Source organism: Oryctolagus cuniculus, chromosome 20, assembly GCF_964237555.1.
Source record: "Oryctolagus cuniculus chromosome 20, mOryCun1.1, whole genome shotgun sequence".
Lineage (NCBI taxonomy): Eukaryota > Metazoa > Chordata > Mammalia > Lagomorpha > Leporidae > Oryctolagus > Oryctolagus cuniculus.
Window position 1 is genome coordinate 45725601 of NC_091451.1, and position 27047 is coordinate 45752647.

Below are 27047 nucleotides of genomic sequence, written 5' to 3' on the forward strand. Positions count from 1 at the left end.
TCGCACCTCGTCCCCCGGCCCCGGCACACCCCCAGCCCCGCGAGAGAGGCGGGGGCGCAATTAGTTTCTCCCAATTAGTTTCCCCTCTTTGTATGCATCCATTCAAACTGCGGTGTAGTCCTCCGCGCGAGCGGAAAGTAGTCCCGCCTCGTGTGCACGCCCGTCCTCCGCTCGGCGTGTTCCGACTTCTGCAGGCCGGCCGCGCGGCCGGGGGCTCCTGCGGGGCAGGCGGGGGCAGAGGCCGCGGGAGGCGCACGCGGGGCCGGGCCGGGGGCCGCGGGCGGGGGGCGGGGGCGGGGAGGGCCGCCAACTCCTCGCTATTGCCTGGAGAGATGGATCATGGGGCGTAGGAGATTGCAAACCTCGAACCACGTACAGTGGGCGATACGCGTCTACCGAACCCGGCCAGCGGAAGCCCGGGGCCTCCCCCTCCGCGTGCGCCCGCCCCGGGGCCCGGACGGACGGGCGCGCGCGGCCAACCCCGCCGCCGCTCGACGTCTCCGTCGCACGGAGCGCGCCAATGGGAGCGCGCGGGGGCGGGGCCTCGCGCGCCGCGTTAGGCTGCGCGCGGCCCTCCCCCGGCCCGCGCAGGCCCCGCCCCCACCCCTCCCCGCCCGCGGCTCCCGGAGTAGTTGGAGCCAGTCAAGTGCGGCCGCCGATGAGAGCCAAAGTTGCGCTCGGATCGGCGCCGGGGGCTTGAGGCGGCTCCGCACTCCGCCCGCCTGGGCCTCCTGAGCTTCAGCTCGTGCCGAGGGGCTGCCGCCGCGCCCGCCCGGCCCGCGCCCGGCCCGCGCCCCCTCCCCCCGCCCCGGCCGCGCTCCTCGGAGCCGCGGGTCCCCGCCACTTCGGCCGGGCCCCGGCCCCCGCCGATGCCGGCCATGGTGGAGAAGGGCCCTGAGGTCTCCGGGAAGCGCAGAGGGAGGAACAACGCGGCCGCCTCAGCCGCCGCCTCGGCCGCCGCCGCCTCAGCCGCCGCCGCCGCCGCGGCCGCCTCAGCCGCCGCGGCCGCCTCGGCCGCCGCCGCCCCCAATAATGGCCAGAATAAAAGTTTGGCGGCCGCGGCGCCCAATGGCAACAGCGGCAGCAACTCCTGGGAGGAAGGCAGCTCGGGCTCGTCGAGCGACGAGGAGCACGGTAGGTGGCAGCCGCCCCGCGCCCGCCCGCCCGCCGGCCGCCGGCCGCCGGCGCTCACCGCCCTCTCTGCTTCCCCGCAGGTGGCGGCGGCATGCGGGTCGGACCCCAGTACCAGGCGGCCGTGCCCGACTTCGACCCCGGTGAGTAGCGGCCGGCCGCCCGGAGCGGGGCCCGCGGGGCGCGAGAGGGCGGGGGGCGCCCGTCGCCAACTTTCTTTTTGTGTGTCTGCCCTGCCGTCGGGGGGCGGGCGGGGACGGGGACACGCACGCACACGCACACGCGTGGCCCGCGGACGTGCCCGTGCGCACGGGAGGCGCCTGCGAGCTGGGGGGCGGGGGGTGGGGTGGGGGCGGCTCCCGGGCTCCGGGGCGCAGGTGAGCGGGGTCCCCGCGCCCAGGTGAGCCGCGCCTCTCCGGGGCCGGGCGTCGCAGTGGCAGCGCCCGGGGAGCTGGGGGGCCGCGAGACCCCTCTCCCAGCGCTCGCCAGACGCCCCCCGCTGCCTGCCAGCTCCTGCGGCCCCCGGCCCCCGGAATCCGTTCGTGAAAGTGCTTTCCAGAGGGCGCTTGCCCGGGCAGGGAGGCTCGCGCGCGGCAGTCGGGTGTGAGGACCTATTTGTGAATGTGCGTGCATTTCCTTTATCTCTTTTTGGGGAAGGGAGGGGGAGGGGTTGAGAGGAGAGAGCCGTCAGAAGCTGGAGTCTAATAAATGGTTCCACCTACGAGCAGTGCCTGCACCCTGGAATGGAACGTGTACTTCCTCTGCTCCGTTTTGTGTGGAAGCACATTTAAAGTGGTACAGGAAAAAATCCAATCAGACAAAGGAATTCGTCGGATTTTAGTGCCTGGGATCCGGCCTGTCTTTCTGAGCGCGTCTCTAAAGGGTGTTGCACAGCGACCGTGCGGGAGGGCGCAGGGTGCGTCTCAGAGATGCAGAGAATCTGCGGCTGGACTGTCTTCCCGGTTGGGGGTCTGGAGCGGGAGATTCTCTGTGTGGGTTCTACCCCAGGATTATTAAAAAAAAAAAAAAAAAGTGCTTTTCCTTGGAAACAAAACTGCAGGAAATTGCAAGGATTTCGTCCTTGAAAAAGGCGGTTGCTCTTCAGCTGTTACTAAGGTGCTAAACTCTGGGTGTGCTTGGAAGTGGAAATCCATAGGGGTCCCTGGGGGGCCCTTGGACATTGGAAACCGTGACTTTACCCAAGTCTGCTTTCTAAGTTTTTGTTTGTTGACTTGAATCTCTTGGGGTTACGCAGTCTACGGCCAGGTTGGTCTCCCCCTTTGAAGCCCCTCTGATGTCTTGGGGAAGTCAGGGTCCCCTTGCCCCGCATTCCCTGACTCCTGCACGCCGTCCCTGGCCACCAGGGGAGGCACACTGTGTCTTGGTTACAGTTGACCCTGCCTTCATTTTGTAGGTCAAGTCTGTCTTCGCTTTACAGAACATAGAGCTTGTCCCCAAGTTTCCCCGTCATGCTATTTTTAAAAATCAGCTTGCACAAACCGTTGAGTAAGCTGGTCAGTTTTTTATTTGTGTTAGATTCAATTTGAAAGCTTTAGTTGAGTATGTTGGATGAGATGAGGAAAAGGGAATATTTGATGGGGCAGCAGGAATTAGATTTCTGACATTCATCTAAATATTGATGTCTAGCTCTGAGTTGCTAGCAGTGAGCCTGACTTCTTTGGAGTTGTGCTCAGCTTTGAAACGGTAGATGTTGAATTGCCGCTGCCTTTTTGATGGAATAGGTGCTGCCATCAACTTGCCACAGACCCCTTTCTAGAAAGTGAGACTTTGGGAAGGCCCTGCTGTGTGGACTTTGTGGGTCTTGTAGTAGTGTTTCCGCCTTTCCTAGGAGTCTTAACAGGTAGGAAACAGTTTCAAACTCTCTTGTCAATGGGACATTCCTAGAAATGACTGGAAATTGCCAAACTACTATGTTTTAGTGATTTCTTAAAATGTGTATCGTTATTTAACTTAACAGTCTAAGGGAGAGGAGACTGCCATTTTGGAATAGAAGTGATACAGCAGGTTTGTTTCGTGGCAGAATTCTTTAGATCTTTGAACTTAAGCCAGGCTCTGAAAGAGTCAAGTTAGGAGGAATGATGCAGAATTGAGGGTGCGACTCTGCTTTCTCCCTGACCGAGGGTTGAGTGTATCTTTGTCCTCGTTTACGAGAATTTGAAAATAGACAGATGAACGTGAAGCACATCAGAGCTATCCCCCCATTTTTTTTTTTTTGTTTGTTTTTTGTTTTTGACAGGCAGAGTGGACAGTGAGAAAGAGACAGAGAGAAAGGTCTTCTTTGCCGTTGGTTCACCCTCCAATAGCCACTGCGGCCAGCGCACCGTGCGGATCCGATGGCAGGAGCCAGGTGCTTCTCCTGGTCTCCCATGGGGTGCAGGGCCCAAGGACCTGGGCCATCCTCCACTGCACTCCCGGGCCACAGCAGAGAGCTGGCCTGGAAGAGGGGCAACCGGGACAGAATCCGACACCCCGACTGGGACTAGAACCTGGTGTGCTGACGCCGCAAGGCGGAGGATTAGCCTAGTGAGCCACGGCGCTGGCCATATCCCCCCATTTTTATTCATTTTTCATTTTTTTTCAGATGAGAGAGCGAGAGAGATCTTTGATCTGCTAGTTCACTCCCAGGTGCCTGCAATAGCCAGTGCTAGGCTAGGTGGAAGCCAGGAGCCAGGAAGTTATTTGGAGTCTCCCATGTGGATGGCAGGGATCCAGGTGTTTCAGCCGTCACCTGCTGCCTGCTAGGACAATTTTTTTTTTTTTTTAAAGCCAGACGCTGAATCCGAAGCAGAGTAGTCAGCGCAGGAACCAGGCACTTGGACATGGGATGCTGGGATTGCTGGCAGTAAATTTACTGCTGTGCCACATGACTGCCTTTCTCTTTTTTTTTTTTTTTTTAAAGATTTATTTATTTATTTGAAAGTCAGAGTTACACAGAGAGAGGAGAGGCAGGGGGGAGGGGAGGTCTTCCATCTGTTGGTTCACTCCCCAATTGGCTGCAATGGCCAGAGCTGAGCTGATCTGAAGCCAGGAGCCAGGAGCTTCTTCCTGGTCTCCCACATGGGTGCAGGGGCCCAAGGACTTGGGCCATCTTCTACTGCTTTCCCAGGCCATAGCAGAGAGCTGGATCAGAAGTGGAGCAGCTGGGAATAGAACCGGCGCCTATATGGGATGCTGGCACTGCCGGCGGCGGCTTTACCTGCTATTCCATAGCACCGGCCCCGACTGCCTCTTAAAAACTATATATGATAAGGATGTATAAATGGAAGAAATTGATAATTAGTTTACCATGTTTTGTTTGCAGTGTCCCTACTTTATTTCACTTTAAAATGAATGCTTGAGGCTCAGACCATTTGGCACTTCTAAATAGTCCTAGAAAACTTTAATTCTGTCATGCTTCACAGCGGGCGCATGAAGTGAATAGCACCATAGTCCTAGAAATGCTGATTTGGTTCTTAAAGTCTTAAGACCTAGACTAGATCAGTGGAATATGATATGGCATGGCTTAGAAATTAAAATACCATCTTTTTTTTTTTTTTTTTTTTTTTTTTTTTTTTTTTTACAATGGAAGATAATTTGACGAGTTGAATACAGAAACCAGGGGCCAGTGTTGTGGCATAGTGGATTAAATTGTCAGTGGCCAGTGCAAGTACTGACTGCTCCACTTCCAATCCAGCTCTCTGCTATGGCCTGGGGAAGCAGCGGAGGATGGCCAAGTGTTGGGCTCCTGCACCCGCGTGGGAGACCCGGAAGAAGCTCCTGGCTTCGGCCTGCCAGCCCTGGCCTTTGTGGTCATTTGGGGAGTCAACCAGTGGATGGAAGACTTCTCTCTGTCTCTTCCTCTTTCTGTAACTCTGCCTTCCAAATAAATAAAATAAACCTTTAAAAACAACAAAAACCAGTGCTGTGGCATAGCAGATGGGGCTGTCCCCTGCAGTGCTGGCATCCCATGTGGGCTCTGGTTCGAGCCCCACCTGCTCCACTTCTGATACAACTCTGCTATGGCCTGGGAAAGCAGCGGAGATGCCCCAAGTCCTTCGGCTCCTGCACCCGTGTGGGAGACCAAGAGGATGCTTCTGGCTCCTGGCTTCAGGTCAGACCAGCTCCTGCTGTTGCGGCCATCTGGGGAGTGATCCCATGGATGGAAGACCTCTCCCCTCCCCTCCCCCCCCCCTCCCCTCCCCTCCCCTCCCCTCCCTCTCTGCAACTCTGCCTTTCAAATAAAATAAGTAAATATTTTAAAAAATTAAAAAAACAAAACAAAACACCAGCCCTGTACCTTTAACAGGGGCTGGAGCTTAGCTGTCACGTGGTGTCCAGACTGTGTCTGCCTTGTGCCAAGTCGTCACTGGTGTCTCAGAACAGAGTCAGGAGGAGGATGCTTATTTTATCCTGCCTCTGGGTAGTTCTCTCCTACACTAGCAAAGCATCACTTACTTTGAAGTGAGCAGATTTTTTGGTTTGAAAAATGCATTTTCCTGTGATCTTAGCAATAAGCTTGAGGAGGAGAAGTCTCCTAGCCTGTGTATGTCCTTGATCATTTCTTTGACACTTTTTAAAAAAATTTATTTACTTGGAAGCCAGAGTTCAGAGAGAAAGGAGGAGAGACAGGGAAAGAGATCTTCCATCTGCTGATTCACTCCCCAAATGGCTGCCCAACTACTTGGGCTGGGCCAGGCCGAATCCAGGAGGTTAATCCAGGTCTCCCATGTAGGTGCAGAGGCCCAGGCTCTGGGGCCATCTTCCGCTGCTTTCCCAGGCACGTTAGCAGGGAGCTGTATCAGAACTGGAGCAGGGGCCGGTGCTGTGGTACAATGGATAAGCCCTGGCCTGCAGCACTGGCATCCCGTGTGGGTACCCGTTTGAATCCCAGCTAATGAGCCTGGGAAAGCGGCAGAGGATGGCCTAAGTTCTTAGGCCCCTGCACCCATGTGGGAGACCTGGAAGAGGCTCCTGCCTTTGTATTGGCCCAGCTCCAGCCTTTGCGGCCATTTGGGGAGTGAACCAGTGGATGGAAGACCTCTCTGTCTGTCTCTGACTCTCTTAGTAACTCTGTCTTTCAAATAAATATTTAACAAAAAATAAAAGGAAGTGGAGCAGCCAGGACTCGAACGGGTTGCTAGACTCGATGCTGGCACTGCAGGATGTGGCACAACCCACAGTACTGGCCTCTTGTCTGACACTCTTGCTCCCTGTTGTCTTATACAGGAGTGCATGGATAGGTTTTAAGGTTGTTCAAGTTCCCTTAGGATGTCATCTTTTTTTTTTTTTTTTTTTGACAGGCAGAGTGGACAGTGAGAGAGAGAGAGACAGAGAGAAAGGTCTTCCTTTAGCCGTTGGTTCACCCTCCAATGGCCGCCACGTCCGGCGCACCGCGCTGATCCGAAGCCAGGAGCCAGGTGCTTATCCTGGTCTCCCATGGGGTGCAGGGCCCAAGCACTTGGACCATCCTCCACTGCCTTCCCGGGCCACAGCAGAGAGCTGGCCTGGAAGAGGGGCAACCGGGACAGAATCCGGCGCCCTGACCGGGACTAGAACCCGGTGTGCCGGCGCCGCTAGGTGGAGGATTAGCCTATTGAGCCCCGGCGCTGGCCTCGGATGTCATCTTTTATCTTGAGTTGGTATTGAGTATCAGTTCACTGATGCTAAAGTGAAGACTTAAATACAGCCGGCGCCATGGCTCACTAGGCTAATCCTCCGCCTTGCGGTGCCAGCACACCGGGTTCTAGTCCCGGTCAGGGTGCTGGATTCTGTCCCTGTTGCCCCTCTTCCAGGCCAGCTCTCTGCTGTGGCCCGGGAGTGCAGTGGAGGATGGTCCAAGTGCTTGGGCCCTGCACCCCATGGGAGACCAGAATAAGTACCTGGCTCCTGCCATTGGATCAGCGCAGTGCACTGGCCACAGCGCGCCGGCCGCGCTGGCCATTGGAGGGTGAACCAATGGCAAAGGAAGACCTTTCTCTCTGTCTCTGTCTCTCACTGTCCACTCTGCCTGTCAAAAAAAAAAAAAAAAAAAAACCTTAAATACAAACAAAGAAAATTGTTAATGCTGAGTAGTTTTGAGGTAATGGTCTTTAAAAAAAAAAACAAACCTTTACTTGAACATGAAATCCAGTATTTTTAATCAGATTTAAAAACTTGTGGTTATCATCAGTTTAACTGTCACTTCAGACTAGACTTGTATTAGTAAAATGTGTTTTGCTTTCATGTATTAGAGATAGTTTTCTGAACAGAATGTCTTGACCTGTGTTTCATTTGTTTCCGCTGGTGTTTGGACATGTTTGTTCTTTCTCTCTCTCTCTCTCTCTCTCTCTTTCTCTTTCTCTTTCTCTTTTTTCATTTATTTATTTGAGAGGTAGAGTTACAGAGAGAGGAAGAGACAGAGAGAAAGGTCTTCCATCCTCTGGTTCACTCCCCAGATGGCTGCATCGGCCGGAGCTGTGCCAGTATGAAGACAGGAGCTTCTTCTAGGTCTCCCACCTGGGTGCAGGGGCCCAAGCACCTGGGGCATCCTCTGCTGCTTTCCCAGATGGCATTAGCAGAGAGCTGGATAGGAAGTAGAGCAGCCAGGACTCAAACCTGCGTCCATATGGGATGCTGGTGCTGCAGACTGGGGCTTTAACTCACTGTGCCACAGCGCTGGTCCCGGACGTGTTATTTCTGTATTTCCGTTAATTGTGAAGAACTATTTTGTATATATCCTAAAAGTCATCGGTTTTGGCAAATGCTCTGTGATTTAAACATGTTTTAAGGCAATTGTTCGCCCCAGTGAGAGGTCAGGGTTCTTGCATGTGATGGTAAATCTTGAGAGTGATCAACTGCATTAGGTATTATGGTTGGGAGTCACCCAGTGGTGGCCCTCAGGAGAGACTGTGCTGCATGTGTGACTGAGAAGGCAATACAGGTAGAAGTATCCTTTTGTCACAGGCGCCTCATTTCTTCAGTCTTGAATGGGTGGTTCTTTTCATCGTGGATACTGTCTAGGGGCAATATAGACTAGACTAGGAGAGCGTGCATGGACTGAGAGCTGTGAGACCCTGGTTCATCCTGGCAGTGCCCTTTTGTGCTGACCCCAGGCCAGTGATTTCATTGTGTCTTCATCTGTAAATGTAGATACTAGAACTTTTTTATTTTTATTTTTTTAATTAAAAAAATTTTTTTTATTTGACAGAGATAGAGAAAGGTCTTCCTTCCACTGGTTCATCCCCCAAATGGCTACCACGGCTGGCGCTGCACCGATCCAAAGCCAGGAGTCAGGTGCTTCCTCCCGGTTTCCCACGCGGGTGCCGGGCCCCCAGCACTTGGGCCATTCTCCACTGTCCTCCCAGGGCACAGCAGAGAGCTGGGCTGAGGAGCAGCCGGGACTAGAACCCGGTGCCCATATGGGATGCTAGTGCTGCAGGCGGAGAATTAACCAAGTGAGCCATGACGCCGGCCCCTTTTTTTTTTTATTTGACAAATAGAGTTAGTGAGTGAGTGAGTGAAAGACACGAGAGACAGAGTTTTTTTTTTTTTTTTTTTTTTTTTTTTTTTTAAGGTTTATTTATTTGAAAGACAGAGTTACAGAGAGGCAGAAGCAGAGAGAGAGAGAGAGAGGTTTTCCATCTGCTGGCCCACTCCTCAATTGGCCACAAGGACCGGAGCTGCGCCAATCTGAAGCCAGGAGCTTCCTCCGGGTCTCCCACGTGGGTACAGGGCCCAAGGACTTGGGCATCTTCTGCTTTCCCAGGCCACAGCAGAGAGCTGGATAGGAAGCGGAGCAGCCAGGACTCGAACCACTGCCCACATGGGATGCCGGCACTGCAGCTGGCAGCTTTACCCGCTATGCCACAGCGCCGGCCCCAGTTCCTGTTTTTTTTTTTTTTTTTAAGATTTTATTTATTTATTTGACAGGTAGAGTTACAGACAGTGAGAGAGACAGAGAGAAAGGTCTTCCTTCCACTGGCTCACTCTTTAAATGGCCACAGTGGCTGGAGCTGCACCAATTGGAAGCCAGGAGCCAGGTGCTTCCTCCCAGTTTCCCATGTAGGTGCAGGGGCCCAAGCACTTGGGCCATCTTCTGCTGCTTTCCCAGGCCATAACAGAGAGCTGGACTGGAAGAGGAGCAACCGGGACTAGAACCAGTGCCCATATGGGATGCCGGCGCCGCAGGCGGAGGATTAACCTAGTGCGCCATGCCGCCAGCCCCCCAATTCCTGTTCTTAAGAGAGGCAATTATCTGAGCCATACGTAAAACTCTTAGTGTAGTGCCTGCCACACAGTGAGTACTGAGTAAACATTTTCCACCATTCTTGTTTTGATTGTTATCCGTGTAACTGAGGTTGCCAGGCAGTGGTCCCGTCATTGCCTGCTTTACTGGGTGGTGACACTGGCTTGTAATGAAGCCACTGACTTGAATGCAGGTCAGTCCTACACTGAAGTGTGGAAGATCATTGTTTTTAAGTTACGTGTTCCTGACACAGTTTAAGTAAATGTCCTTTCCTGGAAGAGAGCCAGTCCACAACTTTCCTGTAGGCCAAGAGAACATTGAGGTGCAGAGAGGGAGACGCACGTGTCCAGATCAGGTCCTGGAAGGCACAGGAGAAAGCTTGAACGCAGCCCTGGGCCGGGGAAGCACACAGTAAGTGGCTTCTGAGTTAGGAAGCTTTTTGAGTTTTTTGAAAGACAGAGGGAGCCAGACACAGAGCCAGACACAGAGAGCTTCCACCCGTTGTCAAGTTACCATTTGTGTTAAAAAAGAGAACCTGAAATCACTTTCCAGGGGAGGGAGTCTAGCAGCATAGAAATCTAAATAAATAGGAACTGAGAAACCAATGCTGGTTCAGTGGTTTGGACTGAGTTAATTCCTACAACTAACGAGCAGTTTTGGAATGTGTTTGTGACTCTAGAAATGGTAGAGGGATAGGAGCAGTATAGCAATTTCTTCTGTTTTATGCTCTGAAAGTTTTATTAATGCACATACCTGACCTCTGGTTTAATTTTATGATTTCTGTTGTCGACTTTTAAAGTTGATTTGGGGCAGGTGTTTGATGCTGGCTTTAAGACATCTCTAATCTGTTTTGAGTCCTAACTTTGCTTCCAACTTCAGTTTCTTGCTGATGCAGACCCCGAGAGAGCAGTGGCAGCTTCAGTACTCGGGTCCCTGCCACTCATGTGGGAGACCCAGATGGAGTTCTGATTCCTGGCTTCAGCCTGGCCCACCCCTGGCTATTGAGTGAACTAGTAGATGGAGGATCTCTCTTTGTGTTGGTTTGTCTCTCTGCCTTTCAAATAAAAATAAGTAAATTTTAAAAATTACGAAGTTTTGTGACCAAAAAAAAGGTTTGCTAGAATGTTTGAGAAAAAATACTTTCAAATAATATTAAACGCTGATCCTGGGACTGGTGTTGTGGTACAGCAGGTTAAGCCACTGCCTGTGATGCCAGCGTTCCACATGGAGTGCTGGTGTGAGTCCTGACTGCTCTGTTTCCAATCCAGCTCCTTGTTAATGTGTCTGGGAGGGCAGCAGGAGATGAGCCACGTACCTGGGTGCCTGCCCTCCATGTGGGAGACCAGAAGGAGTTCCTGGCTCCTGACTTTGGCCTGGCCCAAACCTGGTTGTTGGTGACCTCGTGGGGAGTGAATCAGCTGATGGAGAGGATCAGTTAGTTGATCAATCTCTGTCTTTCTCTGTCTTGGTCTGCGATTCAGATCAACCAATAAATCTTTAAGATGTCACTTCATTGAAATGTTAATAGTAAGCACTAAAACTTCTGTTTTTTTTCAAATTAGTCAAATTTTTAAAATGTATTGATCTTAGTAAAAGTTACACACCAGACATAATTCTTGGAGATTTTTTTATTTTCTCTGTCTCAGAGTTATTGGAGAGAAAATTGTGATTTCCATCTCAACCAAGGTTTCCTGCTCCTGAGAGTAAGATAAAAGAGAGAAAGTAATTTGTATTGTCTTTCATTTCGTAAACATTAGAAGTATCTCAAGATAGATATTTATTTAGGGTCATATGTGACCAAATGTAAAACTTTTTTCTTTTTTTTAAAGACTTTTTCATTTCACAAGTCAGAGTTCCAGAGAGAGACAGAGGTAGATCTTCCTTCTGCTGGTTCACTTCCCAGGTGGCTGCAGCTGCCGGTGCTGTGTCAGGTTGAAGCCAGGAGCTTTACCTGGGTTTCTCAAACAGGGGCCCAAACAGTTGGGCTGGTTTTCTTCCCAGGCCATTAAGAAGGGAGCTAGATCAGAAGTGGAGTAGCCAGGACACAAACTAGCGCCCATATGGGATGCCGCTTTGCATGCCTAAGCTTTATCTGATACGCCACAACCCCAGCCCCAAATGTAAAACTTCTATTGTTTTAGACTTGTTACTGGCTACAATAATTGACAGCAGTAATATGGGAAAATAGTTTTAGAACCAGAATAAGAGCTAAAGCTTGTAAAACTGAAATAACAAGATGTTTATTGTGTATCATTTGAATATGCCTTTCTGCAAAATCTCTGTAAGGTAGTATGGAAGTATAAAGATAGTTACTTAAAAAATAATCTCCAGGCAGGTGGTGGTGCAATGGTTTGGGTCACTGCTTGGACATCTGCATTCTATGTTGGAATGCCAGTTTGAGTACTAGCTATCTTGTTTCTGATCTAGCTTCCTCCTGATGCATCCTGGGAGAGAGGATGATGGCTTAAGCGCTTGGGCCCCTGCCACCCATGTAGGAGTCCCAGATGGAGTTCCAGGCTCTTGGCTTTGGCCTGGGCCAGCTCAGTCTGTTGCAGGCATTTGATGGAAGATCTCTGCCTGTCTCCCTCTCTCTCTGTAACTCTTTCAAATAAATAACTAATCTTAAAAAAAAAAAAAAAAAATAAGTAAAGGGAGCTGACACTGTGGTGTAGTGGCCTGTGACGCTGGCATCCCATATGAGCGCCAGTTCATGTCCTAGCTCCTGCTCTTTCGATCAGGCTCTCTGCTAATGGAAAGCAGTTGAGGATAGCCCAAGTGCTTGGGCCTCTGCACCCACGTGGGAGACCGGAGAAAGCTCCTGGCTTTGGACCGGTCCAGCTCTGGCCGTTGCAGCCATTTGGGGAGTGAACCAGCAGATGGAAGATCTCTCTGTCTTCTCCCTCCCTCTGCCTCTCAGATAAATGAATGAATCTTAGTACTATGTAACCACTCGAGGGGAAGGGGCTCTCTTCTCTCTCCACCTTGTGGACCAGGACAAGCAGAGCAAGAGTGAAGTGCAGTATCAGATGTCTGTTGAACTCCAGAAGTGAGTGACTCAGTCTCTTCACAGGAGGACAGGGGAGATGCACACTTACCACGCCTGCTTACTGCTGGGCACTGCTTCACCTCGCAAAAACACCCAGAAAGTTAGGTACTTCTAGTGCTTCCTAGGTGATGGCCCTGAGCTTAGTTCCTGTATCATCTCAGTTTTCCAAGATGCCTGCAGATGTGCAGTTTACAATGGAGCCCTAGAACCTGCTGAAAACCACTCAGGTCCATCCGACTGAACAGAGGACCAGCTTCCCTGAGAGCCTCCTCAGAGTGATTTCCCTGCCTGGAAATCCTGGGAGACTGAAATCTTGGACATGGATTTGGGCGCCTAATAATTGCTATCATTGCTTATGTTTAGATGTTATCTCCCAAAACAGATGGTCTTTGTTTTGTAGTTCAGAGACCACGTACAACTTTTTTTTATTAAAATTATTTTTAAACAAAAATAAATAGGTGAATCTTAAAAAAAGTAAAAATTAAAAAATCCAAGTAGAGTAGTATCAGCATTGTGATTAAGCACTGTTAATATTAGACCCTGTTTGCTGCAGGTGCAGCTGAAGCCTTGATCCCCCTCATCTTTTTTCATTAATTTGAAGTTGATTTATATTATTTTTCTGGCAGTTCGTATTTTCTAAGAAGCAGGTGCCAAGACAGTGAGATGTGTCAGAAATTTGTAGTAAATGCTTGTCAAGGTTCAGGAGAGGAGGGGAAGGAGACTCGGGCTGCGAGAACCTCCAGTCAGCTGTAGGTGGGCCCTTGGGGAAGGAAGGGTGATGAATGGTGGGGCAGGAGCCCGGGCTGCGGTAGAGCTTGCAGCCAGAGTTAGAGGCGTCCTGGGCAAGACCAGCCCTGCCCTAGATGCCTGCTGGTTTCAGTTCTTTGCTGGGAGTGGCCTGGACGAGCCCTCCCAAGGTGCGGGTATTGCAGTGGATTTTGGTGGGGTCAGGCAGCTGGGGCTGTCAGTTATCCACGTTCCTCTCAGCACTTTCTCCCTCACAGGGAAACCCAGTGTTCTCTGGCACTCACAAGGCGGTCAGAATTCAAATACCTGGTCTTGTATTTCAGGGCAGACTTTTGTATGACAAATAGGTTGTTTTGTTTTGCCTTTTTTTTTTTTTTTTAGTCTTTGTAAATGAAATCACTGTGTTTTGTTGCTTTCCAAACAGGTACATTTCTTTTTCTTTTTTTTTTTTAATTTTATTTATTTATTTCAGATGTAGAGTCACAGTGAGATAGAGAGAGGTCTTCCTTCCGCTGGTTCACTCCCCAAATGGCCGAGATGGCCAGAGCTGGCTGTGCTGATCCGAAGTCAGGAGCCAGGTGCTTCTTCCGGTCTCTCACCTGGGTGCAGGGGCCCAAGCACTTGGGCCGTCTTTCACTGCTTTCCCAGGCCACAGCAGAGAGCTGGATCAGAAGAGGAGCAGCTGGGACTAGAACTGGTGCCTGTATGGGATGCTGGCGCCGCAGGTGGAGGATTAACCTACTGCACAATGGTGCTGGCCCCAGCCAAACAGGGACATTTCTACTAACTAACAAGGCACACAAGTTCACCTAGTCTTCACTATGATGTTAGGTTTATTAATTTTTTTGAAATGTCACTCTTGTGATTTATCCTGCCATTTTTCTAATTACAGGTGCAGTTTCCTTGTGAGAATGCATCACTTGCTGTCTGTAGAGTGTTGATCGATTTCTTACTGGCCTGCGAGTTATTTGAATGTTTGGATAGCAGTCCTTTGTTAAAATTGTGTATGTGCTTTTGTTTTCTTTTTACTTGTGTGTGCGGTGTGTTTCTTTCATTAGAAAAGAATAAAAATACATCCCTGATTGTAGACTGTGCTAGAAAGCAGAAGTCTTTAATATTTGTCACGAAGACCCCTGCTTTCTGAGTGTCACTAAGAATGGACTTCTGTTTCAAATCAGTGTTGTTTGGCTCATTTTGGTAAGCTGTTAACCAGCTGACCCAAATGATGACACCGATAACCTGAAAAGCGTGGTTTAATTTCTGCCCAGTGTGTACTTAGAGGTTAAGTTTAAGGCTTTGATTCCTACAGTGGCCAGTTAGTTTCCTACGAAAGGTTAAACTGCTGTGAACTAAGACTCAATTCAACTGTCTGGTGTACTTGCCACTTGATGGGTGAGTGTCTGGATGGGACAGTCCAGCCTGACATCATTAACAGAAAACCTGACCTCCAAAGCGTGCTTGAGGAATGCTAAGTCAGTGCAGTGCTCCCTCTGTGCCAGGCTGTTGAATACTTTATAGTATTAAATCGCTCGGCCCTCACAACAGCCATCATCTCCATTTTCCGGATGAGGAAACTGAGGCACAGAGGCTTTGTGTCATGTTTCAACTGATAGCTTGCCCAGCATATCCTAGTCTAAGATGCATTAGCTGTCCAGTGCATCGTTATTATTATCTTTTTTTTAAAGATTTTATTAATTTGAGAGGTAGAGTTACAGACTGTGAGAGGGAGAGACAGAGAGAGAGAGGTCTTCCATCCTCTGGTTCACTTCCCAATTGGCCACAATGGCTGGAGCTGAGCTGAGCTGAAGCCAGGAGCTTCTTCCAGGTCCCCCATGCGGGTGCAGGGGCCCAAGGACTTGGGCCATCTTCAGCTGCTTTCCCAGGCTGTGGCAGAGAGCTAGATTGGAAGAGGAGCAGCAGGCACTAGAACCAGTGCCCATATGAGATGCAGGAGCTGCAGGCAGAGGATTAACCTACTGTGCCACAGTGCTGGCCCCAGGTGTGCATTATTTTGTATGTCACTAAAAAAGGAAAAACATTAACAAGATGTCATAACTGTTGAGTTGTAATCAGATTTCAACCTGGTGTATTTCAGGGAGAATCAGCTAGAAATGCTCTTTAAGAAGCACTGGAAAAAAAAAAAAAGAGAGAGAGAAGCAGTATTGGGCTGGCTTGTGCAGCAGGTTAAGCCACAGTGAGATGCCTGTGAAAGCAGTGGAAGATGGCCCAAGTGCTGCACCCATGCGGAAGACCCAGATGGAGTTCCAGGCTCCTGCCTTTGGCCTGGCTCAGCCCCAGCTGTTGTGGCCATTTGTTTTGAACTAGCAGATGGAAGACTTTCTCTCTGCCTCTCTTATTCTGGCTTCCAAATAAATAAATCTTAAAAAAAAAAAAGAAGAAGAAGAAATGCTTAGGAGCAATGCTTTTATCAGATTCATTGATTAGCTTCCATGTGGGCTCAAATGTTGTAGGATTTTATTATTTTCTTGATACTTGGGCTGTCTTCATCTTCGCTGCTTTTCCCAGGCACATTAGTAGGAAGTTAATTGGATCAGAAGTGGATCAGCCAGGGCTTGAACCTGGGCCCATTTGGTATGCTGGCACTGCAGGTGGCAACTTTACCCACTTTGCAACAACGCCATCCTTGTGGAGTTTTAAGTTCAGGGTTGAAGAGCCGGCTTCATGTCCACTACATTCTTCATGGCATTGAAAACCGATGGAATGGCAGGTAGCTAGCTTGGGTCACTGGGCGTAGATTGGAATGAGCTGCCTTGTTCCTGCATGTGTTGAAATAGTTGCCTTTCCGGAGCTTATAGTATAGTGGGTATTGAGGGGAGCGGTTGGCTGTGACTCGAGGCTGTGATGCAGTGCTGTGCTACCCTTGTAGTGTAGCATTTAGATCTCTTCTCTCGCCTCCCAGATATGTTCTTCTGCAGGCTTCTGTTGAATTTGAGCTGTGGAATGAATGTAGGAGTCCCATTTTGAATAAGATGTGAAATAATGAAGTATCTGAGCGTATTAATAAAACCGTTGATGTCAGAGCACAGCAAATGCAGCTGTCTGGTTAGTGCCGTCTGTACGTGATCTCTCGCCTCAGATACTCTTCCCGTTTCCCTCCTCACTGGAAAACAAGCTTCTCTTTCCTTTGCCCACAAAATCAGCATATATTTTTTGGTGTTATATTTCAAAGACCAGATAATACTTAAAGAAATATCAAGTCTTATTCTAATTGACTCAGATGTGAGATTTGCCATATTTGATTTTAGTATAATTTAATACTAACTCAATGCTGGCTTTGTATTTAAACCTAGGGCCCTCAGTGCTGTGGTATAGCAGGTAAACCCACTGCCTGCAATGCCAGCATCCCATGTGGGCACCGGTTCAAGACCCAGCTGCTCCACTTGCCGTCCAGCTCTCTGCCATGGCCTGGGAAAGCAGTAGAAGATGGCCCAAGTCCTTGGGCCCCTGCAGCCATGTGGGAGACCCGGAGGAAGCTCCTGGCTCCTGGCTTCGGATTGGCGCAGCTCTGGCCCTTGTGACCAACTAGGGGGTGGGCCAGTGGATGGAAGACCTCTCTCTCTTTCCACCACTCCTCTGTGTAACTCTGCCTTTCCAATAAATAAATAAGTCTTAAAAAAACAAAAACAAAAACCCAGGACCCTCACCTGCATCTCTTGCTGAAGTTTGGCTTGCTTATCCTTCTCTAGCAAATTCACACAGTGGCCTAGAACACCGCTCTGATGGCTTTGTACCTGAAAGTGTTGGGTTGACTAGGCATTCTTTTTGCCAATTTTTTTAAGACTTATTTATTTATTTATTTGAGAGGTAGAGGCAGACACTCCCCAAATGGCCACAATGGCCAGAGCTGGGCCAATCTGAAGCTAGGTGCCTGGAGCTTCTTTCAGGTCTCCTGTGTGGGTGCAGGGACCCAAGGACTTCAGCCATCTTCTGCTGTCCCAGGCTATAACAGAGAGCTGGATTGGAAGTGGAGCAGCTGGGACTTGAGCTGGTGCCCATATGAGATGCTGTCACTGCAGGCAGCAGCCTTAGCCACTACGCCACAGCACTGGCCCCTCAATCAGGCATTCTTACTTGAACTTGGGGTATTTCTGTACTGTTTCTCTCACATACACTCATTGAATGCTATAGTTTTTGCTTTGCCTTTATTTGGATAGAAGCTTGTGGGCTTGCCAAGTTTAACCTGTCTTATCTGATTTTCCTCAGTCCTACAAAGATTCTGGGAGCTGGGGGTGTCCTGGACTATGTGTGGTTTCTTTGGAGATAGTAACAAAGTTTTCAGCTGCCGAGTTGTTAGGTGTCTCATGTTGTGCTAAACTTGTTGTCGCTCCCCCTCTTCATGGAGGAACGACACCAAACCCTGCCTAGGCTTCATATCCGAGTCACGGCACCATTATGTCGCTCCCCCTCTTCGTGGAGGAGCAACACAGGACCCTGCCTAGGCTTCATATCCGAGTCACGGCACCATTATGTCGCTCCCCCTCTTCGTGGAGGAACGACACAGGACCCTGCGCTGTTCTTTCGTCTGCTCGGCCCTCCCCGGGTTTGCTGCTGGTTCTTCCCGGGTTGGCTACTGTCCCTTCCACCTCCGTGGAAGGGCGGTTCCCCCTGGCCACATTCCCCACTTCCGCGGGGGAGCAGCACACCGCCGGCCGGCTCTCTCGGGGGCTGCACAGGTGTTCCCCTTAGATGTTCCCCTTAGATGTTCCTGGTGCATGCCATCTCTCTCCTCCTATATAGTCCTCTTCCACCAATCCCAACTCGGCTGCCCACACGCCGAGCACGCTGCTCTCCTCCAATCAGGAGCAAGTCCTACAGTTTATTGGCTGAACTGGAGGCAGCTGTGTAGAAGCTGTTTTCTTCTCTCCCAGCGCCATATTGTGGGAGAGCAGATGCATAGAATAAGTCTTAATTCCAGTAACTCAGTCTAGTCCGAGTTGCTCCCCACAACTTGTAGCAGACAACTCAGTGTCACTGAATACTAAAGAATCCTCAGTTTTGCTGAGTTTTCTTGAATATTCATTTGTAATGGACATTTGATAATTAAGCATCAAGTGCAATTATTTAAGAAATGGAAACCCAAGGGGAAATGGGCTTTTAAGTTGTAGTTAGAAGCTAATTTTTCCCATTTTTTTTTGCCTCTCCTATAATTGGGATGAATTAAGATGTACATCTTGCATAAAATGCTTTTTTTTTGGAGGAGGGGGCTACTTCCATCTCCTGGTGGATTTTAGGGTTGGGGTTGTATGTTTTATGGTAAGATACATTTTTAAGGCGCCTTTTCCTTTGAGTTAATTTTTTGGGTGGATAGAGGTTTGTTATATCCTTTGAGTACGTATAGGGTGGTATTTGGGGACTAGAATAGAGATTTAAAATCCATTGTCCGCAGCAGGCATCTGGTGCAGCAGTTGGGTCGCTGCTTGGTACGCCTCGTCCTGGGTCAGTGCCTGGTTAGAGTCCAGGCTACTACATTTATTTTATTTTTTAAGGATTTATTTAAATTTTTTTTAAGATTTATTTTATTTAAAGACAGAGTAACAGAGAGAGGTAGAGACAGAGAGAGGGTGGTCTTCCATCCGCTGGTTTACTCCCCAGATGGCTGCAACGGATGGAGCTGTGCCAATCCAAAGCCAGGAGCCAGGAGCTTCTGGGTCTCCCACATGGTCATCCCATATGGGATGCCGGCGCTTAAGGCCAGGGCTTTAACCCGCTGTGCCACAGTGCCAGCCTCTTGAGGATTTATTTGAAAGGCAGAGTTGCAGAGAGGGAGAGGCAGAGAGATTGGTCGATCTTTATCTGCTAGTCTACTCCCCAGATGGCCACAACAGCAGGGCTGGGCCAGGCTGAAGCTAGGAGCCAGGAGCTTCATCTGGGTCTTCCCGTGGGTACAAGGGCCCAAGCACTTGAACTGTCTTCTGCTGCTTTCCCAGGTGCATTAGCAGGGAACTGGATCTGCTGAAACTCTAGCCAGCGCCCATATGTGATGGTAGCGGTGCAGGCAACAGCTTAACACACTAGGCCAGAGAGCTGACCCCACTATACTACATTTCTTTCTTTCTTTCTTTTTTTTTTTTAATTTATTTTTATTTATTTGAAAGAGCTACAGAGATAGGTTGAGACAGCGAGAGAGAGGTTTTCTGTCCACTGATTCACTCCCCAAATGGCTGCAATGGCCAGAACTGAGCTGATCCGAAGGCAGGAACCAGAAGCTTCCTCCGAGTCTCCCACATGGGTGCAGGGACCCAAGGACTTGGGCCATCCTCTACTGCTTTTCCAGGCCAAAGCAGAGAGCTGGATCAGAAGAGGGGCAGCTGGGACTCGAACTGGCACCCATATGGGATGCCAGCGCTTCAGGCTGGGGTTTTAACCTGCTGTGCCACAGCACCAGTCCCATTCTGATTCAACTTCCTGTTAATATGCACCCTGCAAAGCAGATGATAGCTCAAGTACTTGGGCTCACCCTAGAGACCCAAACTGAATCCTGAACTCCTGACTCAAGCCTGACCCAGCCCTGGCTTTGTGGGCATTTGGGAAGTGAACCAGAGGGTGGAAAATCTTTTGCTGTCTTTCTTTCAAATAAAGTGAAAATAAGCAAATAAAAATGTAAAAACATCAAATGTTTGCTCTCAAGGAGTTTAGTTGAGTGTAGATCAATTAGTGAAATAAGAAAATTCTGGTGGCAGTATGCAGAGCACTGGGAGGCATGGTGCAGTGGGCCACCAGATCCTTGCTGGGGGTGGGGGTGAGGGTGAGGGGATGGAAGACACCAGGGAGAACCTTTAGTTGGCATACTCCTTTTTATTTGAGAGGAAGAGTTTCAGAGAGAGAGGGAAGCCTTCCATCTGCTGGTTCACTCCCCAAATGACTGCATTGGGCATGGTTTGGCCAGGTCAAAGCCAGGAGTCAGGAACTTCTTCTGGGTCTCTCAAGTGCATGCAGAGACCCAAGGACTTGGGCCATCTTCTGCTGCTCTCCCAGGCCATTAACAGGGAGCTGGATTGGAAGTGGAGCAGCTGGTACTCAAACTGGCGACAGTTTGGGATACTGGCACTGCAGGTGGTGGCTTAATCCACTATGCCACAATGCCAGCTCCTAATATAACTTTAAAAAAAATTTTATTTGCAAGAATTATAGAGAGGAGAGACAGAGATGGTCCATTCACTCCCTAACTGGCTGCAGTGGTCAGGGCTGACCAGGTGGAAGTCAGGAGCCTGCAACTCCGTTAAGATCGCCTGTGTGGATGGCAGGGTCCCAGGTACTTATCTGCTGCTTTCCTAGGTACATTAGCAGGGAGCCGGGTTAGAAGTGGAGCAGCCAGAACTTGAAGCAGTGCTTGTATGGGATGTAGGTGTGACAGGTGGCATAGCCCACTGTGCCATACGGCTGGCCCCTGATCAGTGTAGTTCTGAGGAGAGTTTGATTCAGGAGCTACCTTACTCTTTGGCTGTGGGACCTCCGCCTTTCTGGAACGTGGTAAAGTGAGTGTGTGTGTTCTCTTGGAAGTGCTTAGTGGATAATCCATCCCCTCCTAGTCATTTTCATCTGCTTGGTTTTTAGAGTTTTGCACATCTGGCGCTTTTTATGTGCCATATATCGGTGCTTCTGAACAAGTAGGATTTTTGTCTCCGCTGAGGAGCCTTGTTTAGAGTTGTTGCCGGGTTCTTTGCCTGCTTGGCAACAGGTCAGTTTCCATGGCATTGCCAGTTTTGTGCTGCATTGTTCCTGAAGCTGGGAGATTGGGGGTGGGGCTGCAAGCCCCTTACCCTGCTGAAGCAGGGCAGAAAGTAGAATAGCTGAGCTTTGTCTGGTTTTGCATATTAAGCTCCTGGATAATAATTCTTTTTTACATTAGAGTTTTATTAACAGTAGAAAGCCGTTTGACATCCATGTCTTCTGCCTTCTTAAGAACAAGTTAACACTAGAAAAGATAAAATGTTGGTATCAGTAATTTTGAAGTGGTAGGTTCTGTAAATAATGCAGTTGAGACAGCTGCCATTAGGCATCCTGGAAGCTGGCGATTTTAATGTAGATGCACTTGCTGGTAGACTGTTTAATTTTGAAGGAAAAATACGAATTTAAGAGCATGCATTAAGTTGGAATTATTCTCTGGAAAAGTGAGATGAGAGGTCATTAGATATTTTTATTTTTTAGAAAAATATTTATTACTTGGAAGGCAGAGCCACAGAGGGAGGGAAGGAGGGAGAGAGAGGGAGAGACAAAGATTGATCTTCTATCTGCACTCGTCAAATGGCCACAACAGCCACAGCTGGGCTGGGCTGAAGCAAGGAGCCAGAAACTATCCTGGTTTCCCCACCTGAGTGGCAAGGGCCCAAGCACTTGGGCCATCATCTGCTGCCTTCGTGGTGCATTAGCTGGAAGCTGCATCGGAAGTGTAGTAGCGAGGACTGGAACCAGCACTCTGATAGGGGTACTGGCATCACAAGCCGTTGTTTAACTTGCTGTTCCACAGTGCTGGTCTCTTGTTTCAGCTTTTTTTAAAAAAAATTAATTTATTTTACACGAAAGAGTTACAGAAAAGGAGAGACAGAGATCTTCCATCCACTGGTTCACTCCCCAAATGGCTAGAGCTGAGCTGATCTGGAGCCAGGAGCAGGAGCTTCTTCTGGGTCTGCTTTCTGAGGTACGTTAGCAGGGAGCTGGATTGGAAGTGGAGCAGCCAGGACTCAAACCAGCACCCGTATGGGATGCTGGCACTGCGGGCGGCAGCTGTACCCGCTGTGCCGCAGCGCTGGCCTCTGTTTTAGCTTCTTGAGCATAATTCTCCTTATGTGTCTTGCCTTAGTTTCACGCATTACATTTTTGTATATGTTTTTAGGAACTCATTATGCAAAGATGTGATGGAATACTTATACTTTTTTTTTTTTTTTTTTTAATTGAGAGGCAGGGGGCAAAGAGAAACATACAGAGAGAGAGTTCCCATTTGCAGGGCTACTCCCCACATAGTTGAAATGCTCTGGGCTGAAAGTAGTGCTGGGAACTTAGTCTGGGTCTTCCACGTGAGTGGCAGGAACCCATCACAGTTGCCACCCAGAGTCTGCATTGGCAGGAAGCAGGAGTCAGGAGCCAGAGCCGGGTATGAAGGCCAGGGGTTTCAGTTTGGATGCAGGGCACTTTTAACTGCTAGACCTGCTCCCAGGTGTTGATCTCTGAGTTAGAATGGAACTTAATCAAATTAAGTGATTGAAGGTGGGGCCTTAGAAAGTGGTAAGATGGGATTAGGTTGTGGGGGATGGGGCTCCTCTGATAATTGTTGTAGCTGTGTAGAGGCACATGGCTGTGAAAATGGAATGTGCTCCCTCCACCATCCATCAGCTTCACCAGGTGCCAGAGGGGCCGCCTGATCTAGTTCTGTGATTCTCCAAACTGTCAGCCAAAATAGACCTTCCTAAGTAGCTTCTTTTAGGTATTTTAGTGACAATAATGAAAAGCTGTCTAATACAAGAAGTCTTTCCACAGGTGACTCTTAAAATAGGTTTGAAGGGCAGTGAAGGGACGCTCTCCAGGCCGAGGGAGCTGCATATTTGAGCAGAGCCCATGGGCAGAGCTTGACCTTTCTTTTCTTTTCTTTTCTTTTCTTTCTTTTTTTTTTTTTTTTTTTTTTTTTTTTGAGGAGTACAGGGAGTACAGTCTCATGTGACTTAATGACAGGGACATGTTCTGAGAATCGTGTCGCTGGGTGAACATCAGAGACTGTCCATAGAGAACTCTGGATAGCGCAGGCCCCCCAGTCCATGTGGCCTCTTGATGACATTGAGAGTGACAGTAAACAGGAGCTGTGGCTGTATCTGGTGTCACAGAGCATACTGCTGCCCACCAAGTGGGAGGAGTATATTCTAAAGTGATGATAAAATGTGTTGGAAATACAAAAACCAGTAGCATTAGCTATTTCTTATTGCTGATAACATGTACTGTACGTAGTCTGTTTGCTATGCTTTTATACAGCTGGCAGCAAAATTATTTTTTAATAGAAAGTATTTTTTTTAAAGATTTGTTTTATTTGAAAGAATTATATAGAGAAGTAGAGACAGAGCGAGAGAGAGAGAGAGAGGTCTTCAATCTGCTTGTTCACTCCCCAAATGTCTGCCACAGCCGGAGCTGAGCTGATCCGAAGCCAGGAGCCAGGAGATTGTACTGGGTCTCCCACGTGGGTGCAGGGCCCCAAGGACTTGGGCATCTTCTGTTGCTTTCCCAGGCTTGTTAGGGAGCTGGATTGGAAGTGGAGCAGCCAACATTCAAACCCATATGGGATGCTGGTGTTACAGGCTGGGGCTTGAACTCGCTGCACCACAGAGCTGGTGCCACAAAATTATTTTTATTTATTTGTTTATTTATTTTTGACAGAGTGGACAGTGAGAGAGAGAAACAGAGAGAAAGGTCTTCCTTTACTGTTGGTTCACCCTCCAATGGCCGGCACACTGCGCTGATCTGAAGCCAGGAGCCAGGTGCTTCTCCTGGTCTCCCATGGGGTGCAGGGCCCAAGCACCTGGGCCATCCTCCACTGCACTCCCGGGCCACAGCAGAGGGCTGGCCTGGAAGAGGGGCAACCGGGACAGAATCCGGCGCCCCGACCGGGACTAGAACCCAGTGTGCCGGCGCTGCAGGCGGAGGATTATCACCTATTGAGCCGCGGCGCCGGCCAAAATTATTTTATTTTTAAAAAGATTTTATATATTTATTTAAGAGAGAGAGTTAGAGAGGGAGAGACAGAGAGAAAGGTCTTCCATCCACTGGTTCACTCCCAGATGGCTGCAACAGCCAGAGCTAAGCTGATCTGAAGTCAGGAGCTTCTACTGAATCCCCATGCGGGTGCAGGGGCCCAAGCACTTGGGACATCCTCTACTGCTTTCCCAGGCCATAGCAGAGCTGGATCAGAAGAGGAGCAGCCAGGACACAAACTGGGGCCCATGTGGGATTCTGCACCGCAAGCAGAGGCTTTAGCCCACTATGTCACAGCGCCAGCCCTGCAAAATTATTTGAAAGATAATTTGAAGCCCAGAACAGTGTTCCCCCACTTCCTAAGATTTATTTATTTATTTATTTGGAAGACAGAGTGACAGGGGACAGAGAAGAACTCTTCCATTCACTGCTTTACTCCCCAAATCATTGCAATAGCCGAATCTGAGCCAGGCTGAAGCCAGGAGCCCAGGACTCCATCCAGGTCTCCCAGTTGAGTGGCTCAGGAAGTCTTCCACTTCCTTTTCCAGTACAGTAGCAGGAAGTTGGTTGGAAACAGAGTAGCCACGACCTGAACCTGCATTCCAGTTTGGGATGCCACTGTTACGAGCTGCTTCTTTACGTGCTGTGCCACAGTGCATGCCAGTCCTTTTACTAAAGTGGCTTGTGCTTGTTTCTGCTAGATGCTGGTACCCTGGAGTCACCCTGAACCATTCAGAACTGAGACAGGTCAAAGGTGTGGTGATGTCCTTTGAGGGCTTGTGCGCTTCAGTTTCATCTGCAACTCCCAGGAGGTAGTCGGGTGGGGTCTTAGCCCAAAGACAGGGGTGTTCACTGGCCACTGCCCATTCCACTCCACCTGTGCAGCTCTGGAATCTGCTACCTGAACAGATGCAGTGCTGGTGGTCCCAGCCTTGCAGTAGACCCTCTGAAATTAGCAAACACGTTTGGTGGAAAAGTGAATACCAGTAGCTGATCTTTCTTTTGTGAGCTCCGGGCTCTCCTGCTTTCTGGGCCTGTCTTAGTTTTCTGATTCTTTCCATGTCTTTAGTATTTTGTTCAGCTCCTCGCTTGTCCTTTAATGTGAGGGTTCTGAACAACTGAGTCTCCGAGAAGGGATGTGGTTCCTTTTATTCTGTTACTTAGACCAGAGGGATATTGTGGTTTCTTTCTTGCTTTGAAAGGCAGAGAGATCTTCCATCTGCTGGCTTACTCCCCACATGGGGCTGGGCCAGGCCGAAGCCAGGAGCCAGGTGCTTCTTCTGGGTCTCCATGTGGGTGCAGGGGTCCATGAGCTTGGGCCATCTTCTGCTGCTCTCCCAGACGCAGGGAGCTGGATCAGAGCTGAAGCTGCTAGGACTGCAACCTGTGCCCATGTGGAATGCGGGGGCTGCAAGCCGTGATACCAGCCCCAGATGTTGTGATCTCAGCATTCTTCAGATGAAAGACACTTTGCCTGCTTGGTTCCTTGCCTTCTCTTCAGAGCCTATTATCTGCTCTTTTTTTTTTTTTTTTTTAAGGATTTATTTTATTTATTTGAAAGACAGAGTTACAGAGAGAGGTAGAGACAGAGAGAGGTCTTCCATCTGCTGGTTCACTCCCCAGATGGCCACAACGGCCAGAGCTGAGCTGATCCGAAGCCAGGAGCCAGGAGCTTCTTCTGGGTCTCCCACATGGGTGCAGGGGCCCAAGCATTTGGGCTATCCTCTGCTGCTTTCCCAGGCCGTAGCAGAGAGCTGGATTGGAAGAGGAGCAGCTGAGACTAGAACTGGTGCCCATATGGGATGTCGGCACTGCAGGCCCGGGTTTTAGCCTGCTGCACCACAGCGCCTGTCCCATGCCTGTTTCTTACCTTAGATTTCTCAGAAAGTAGTGCATATGACAAAGCTTTCGTGTTAGAGTGAGGGAGAGAGAGGCAGGAAGCAGATACAGGTGTGTGCTCTCAAACTGGCCACTGTGTTGCGGGAGCCTTTGGCCTGATACTGCTGGAAATCTCTAGAGAATGGTGAGGCTGCTCAGATCATATGCAGGTAAAAAGGGGGCCGCAGACAACACAGTGAGATGTTGATTTCTTCTTGTGTCCCTTCCTGATCCGTTGCCCCAGGATGTAAACTGCTGTGTGCCTTTGGGTTTGTTCTTGGTCTCTCCATGCAACTGCTGGAGAAGGAGCTGACCTGGTGCTTTGGAGCTGTTGAGGTGTGGTGAGAGCCCCCAGGGTCTTATCACCTGGAAGGGAGAGACCACTGGTGGTGCTAGGAGGTGAGAAGCTGGACTCTGTGATCCTGTAAGCCTGCTGGAAGTCGAGTGGGCAGTGGCTGTGGGTCTGGGGGAGGGTGCGTGCACTGCGGCCATATAGTCCTGCATCCCTTAAGCTGAACATGGAGAGAAGCCAGATGGTCTCATTTTACAGTGGTGCTCACCAAAATCAAGTAGGCCCATTACAGGTCCAGTTCCTCCAGTTGCTCTGCTAGAGAATAGTTTAAATGTCTTACTTTTAAAAAAATTTTATTTAAGTTATACAAGTTTCATATATACAAATTTATGAGCATAATGATACTCCCCCCCCTTCCTCCAGCCCAAGCTCCAATCCTTCTTCCTGTTTCCTCTCACATTCCCACTGTTAATTTTTTTTTTCTTTTCTTTTTTTTTTTTTTTTTTTTTGACAGGCAGAGTGGACAGTGAGAGAGAGAGACAGAGAGAAAGGTCTTCCTTTGCCGTTGGTTCACCCTCCAATGGCTGCCGCGGCCGGCGCGCTGCGGCCGGCGCACCGCGCTGATCCGATGGCAGGAGCCAGGAGCCAGGTGCTTTTCCTGGTCTCCCATGGGGTGCAGGGCCCAAGCACCTGGGCCATCCTCCACTGCACTCCCTGGCCACAGCAGAGGGCTGGTCTGGAAGAGGGGCAACCGGGACAGAATCCGGCGCCCCGACCGGGACTAGAACCCGGTGTGCCGGCGCCACTAGGCGGAGGATTAGCCTAGTGAGCCGCGGTGCCGGCCTCCCACTGTTAATTTTTACAAAGATCTATTTTCAGTTTACTTAATGATCATATAGTTAACCCTACACTAAGTAAAAGAGTTCAACAAATAGTATGAAGAAGAAAAAACACTTTCTCAACAGAAGAGACAAGGACTGTAAACAATCATCACATCTTAAAATGTCCATTTCATTTTTAAACATTACATTTTA

At 49.6% G+C, this 27047-nt stretch overlaps 1 protein-coding gene across 1 annotated transcript in view; it reads left to right on the forward strand.

Moving 5' to 3' along the window:
• The first annotated feature begins 606 nt into the window (after window positions 1–606).
• RCOR1 (REST corepressor 1) overlaps window positions 607–27047 on the forward strand; it is a 100807-nt gene continuing 74366 nt past the window's right edge. The window contains exons 1-2 of the mRNA XM_051834874.2: window positions 607–1134; window positions 1215–1274. Of these exons, the coding sequence (XP_051690834.2) occupies window positions 870–1134; window positions 1215–1274 (325 nt within the window). The 5' untranslated portion in view covers window positions 607–869. The remainder of the gene's footprint in view (window positions 1135–1214; window positions 1275–27047) is intronic.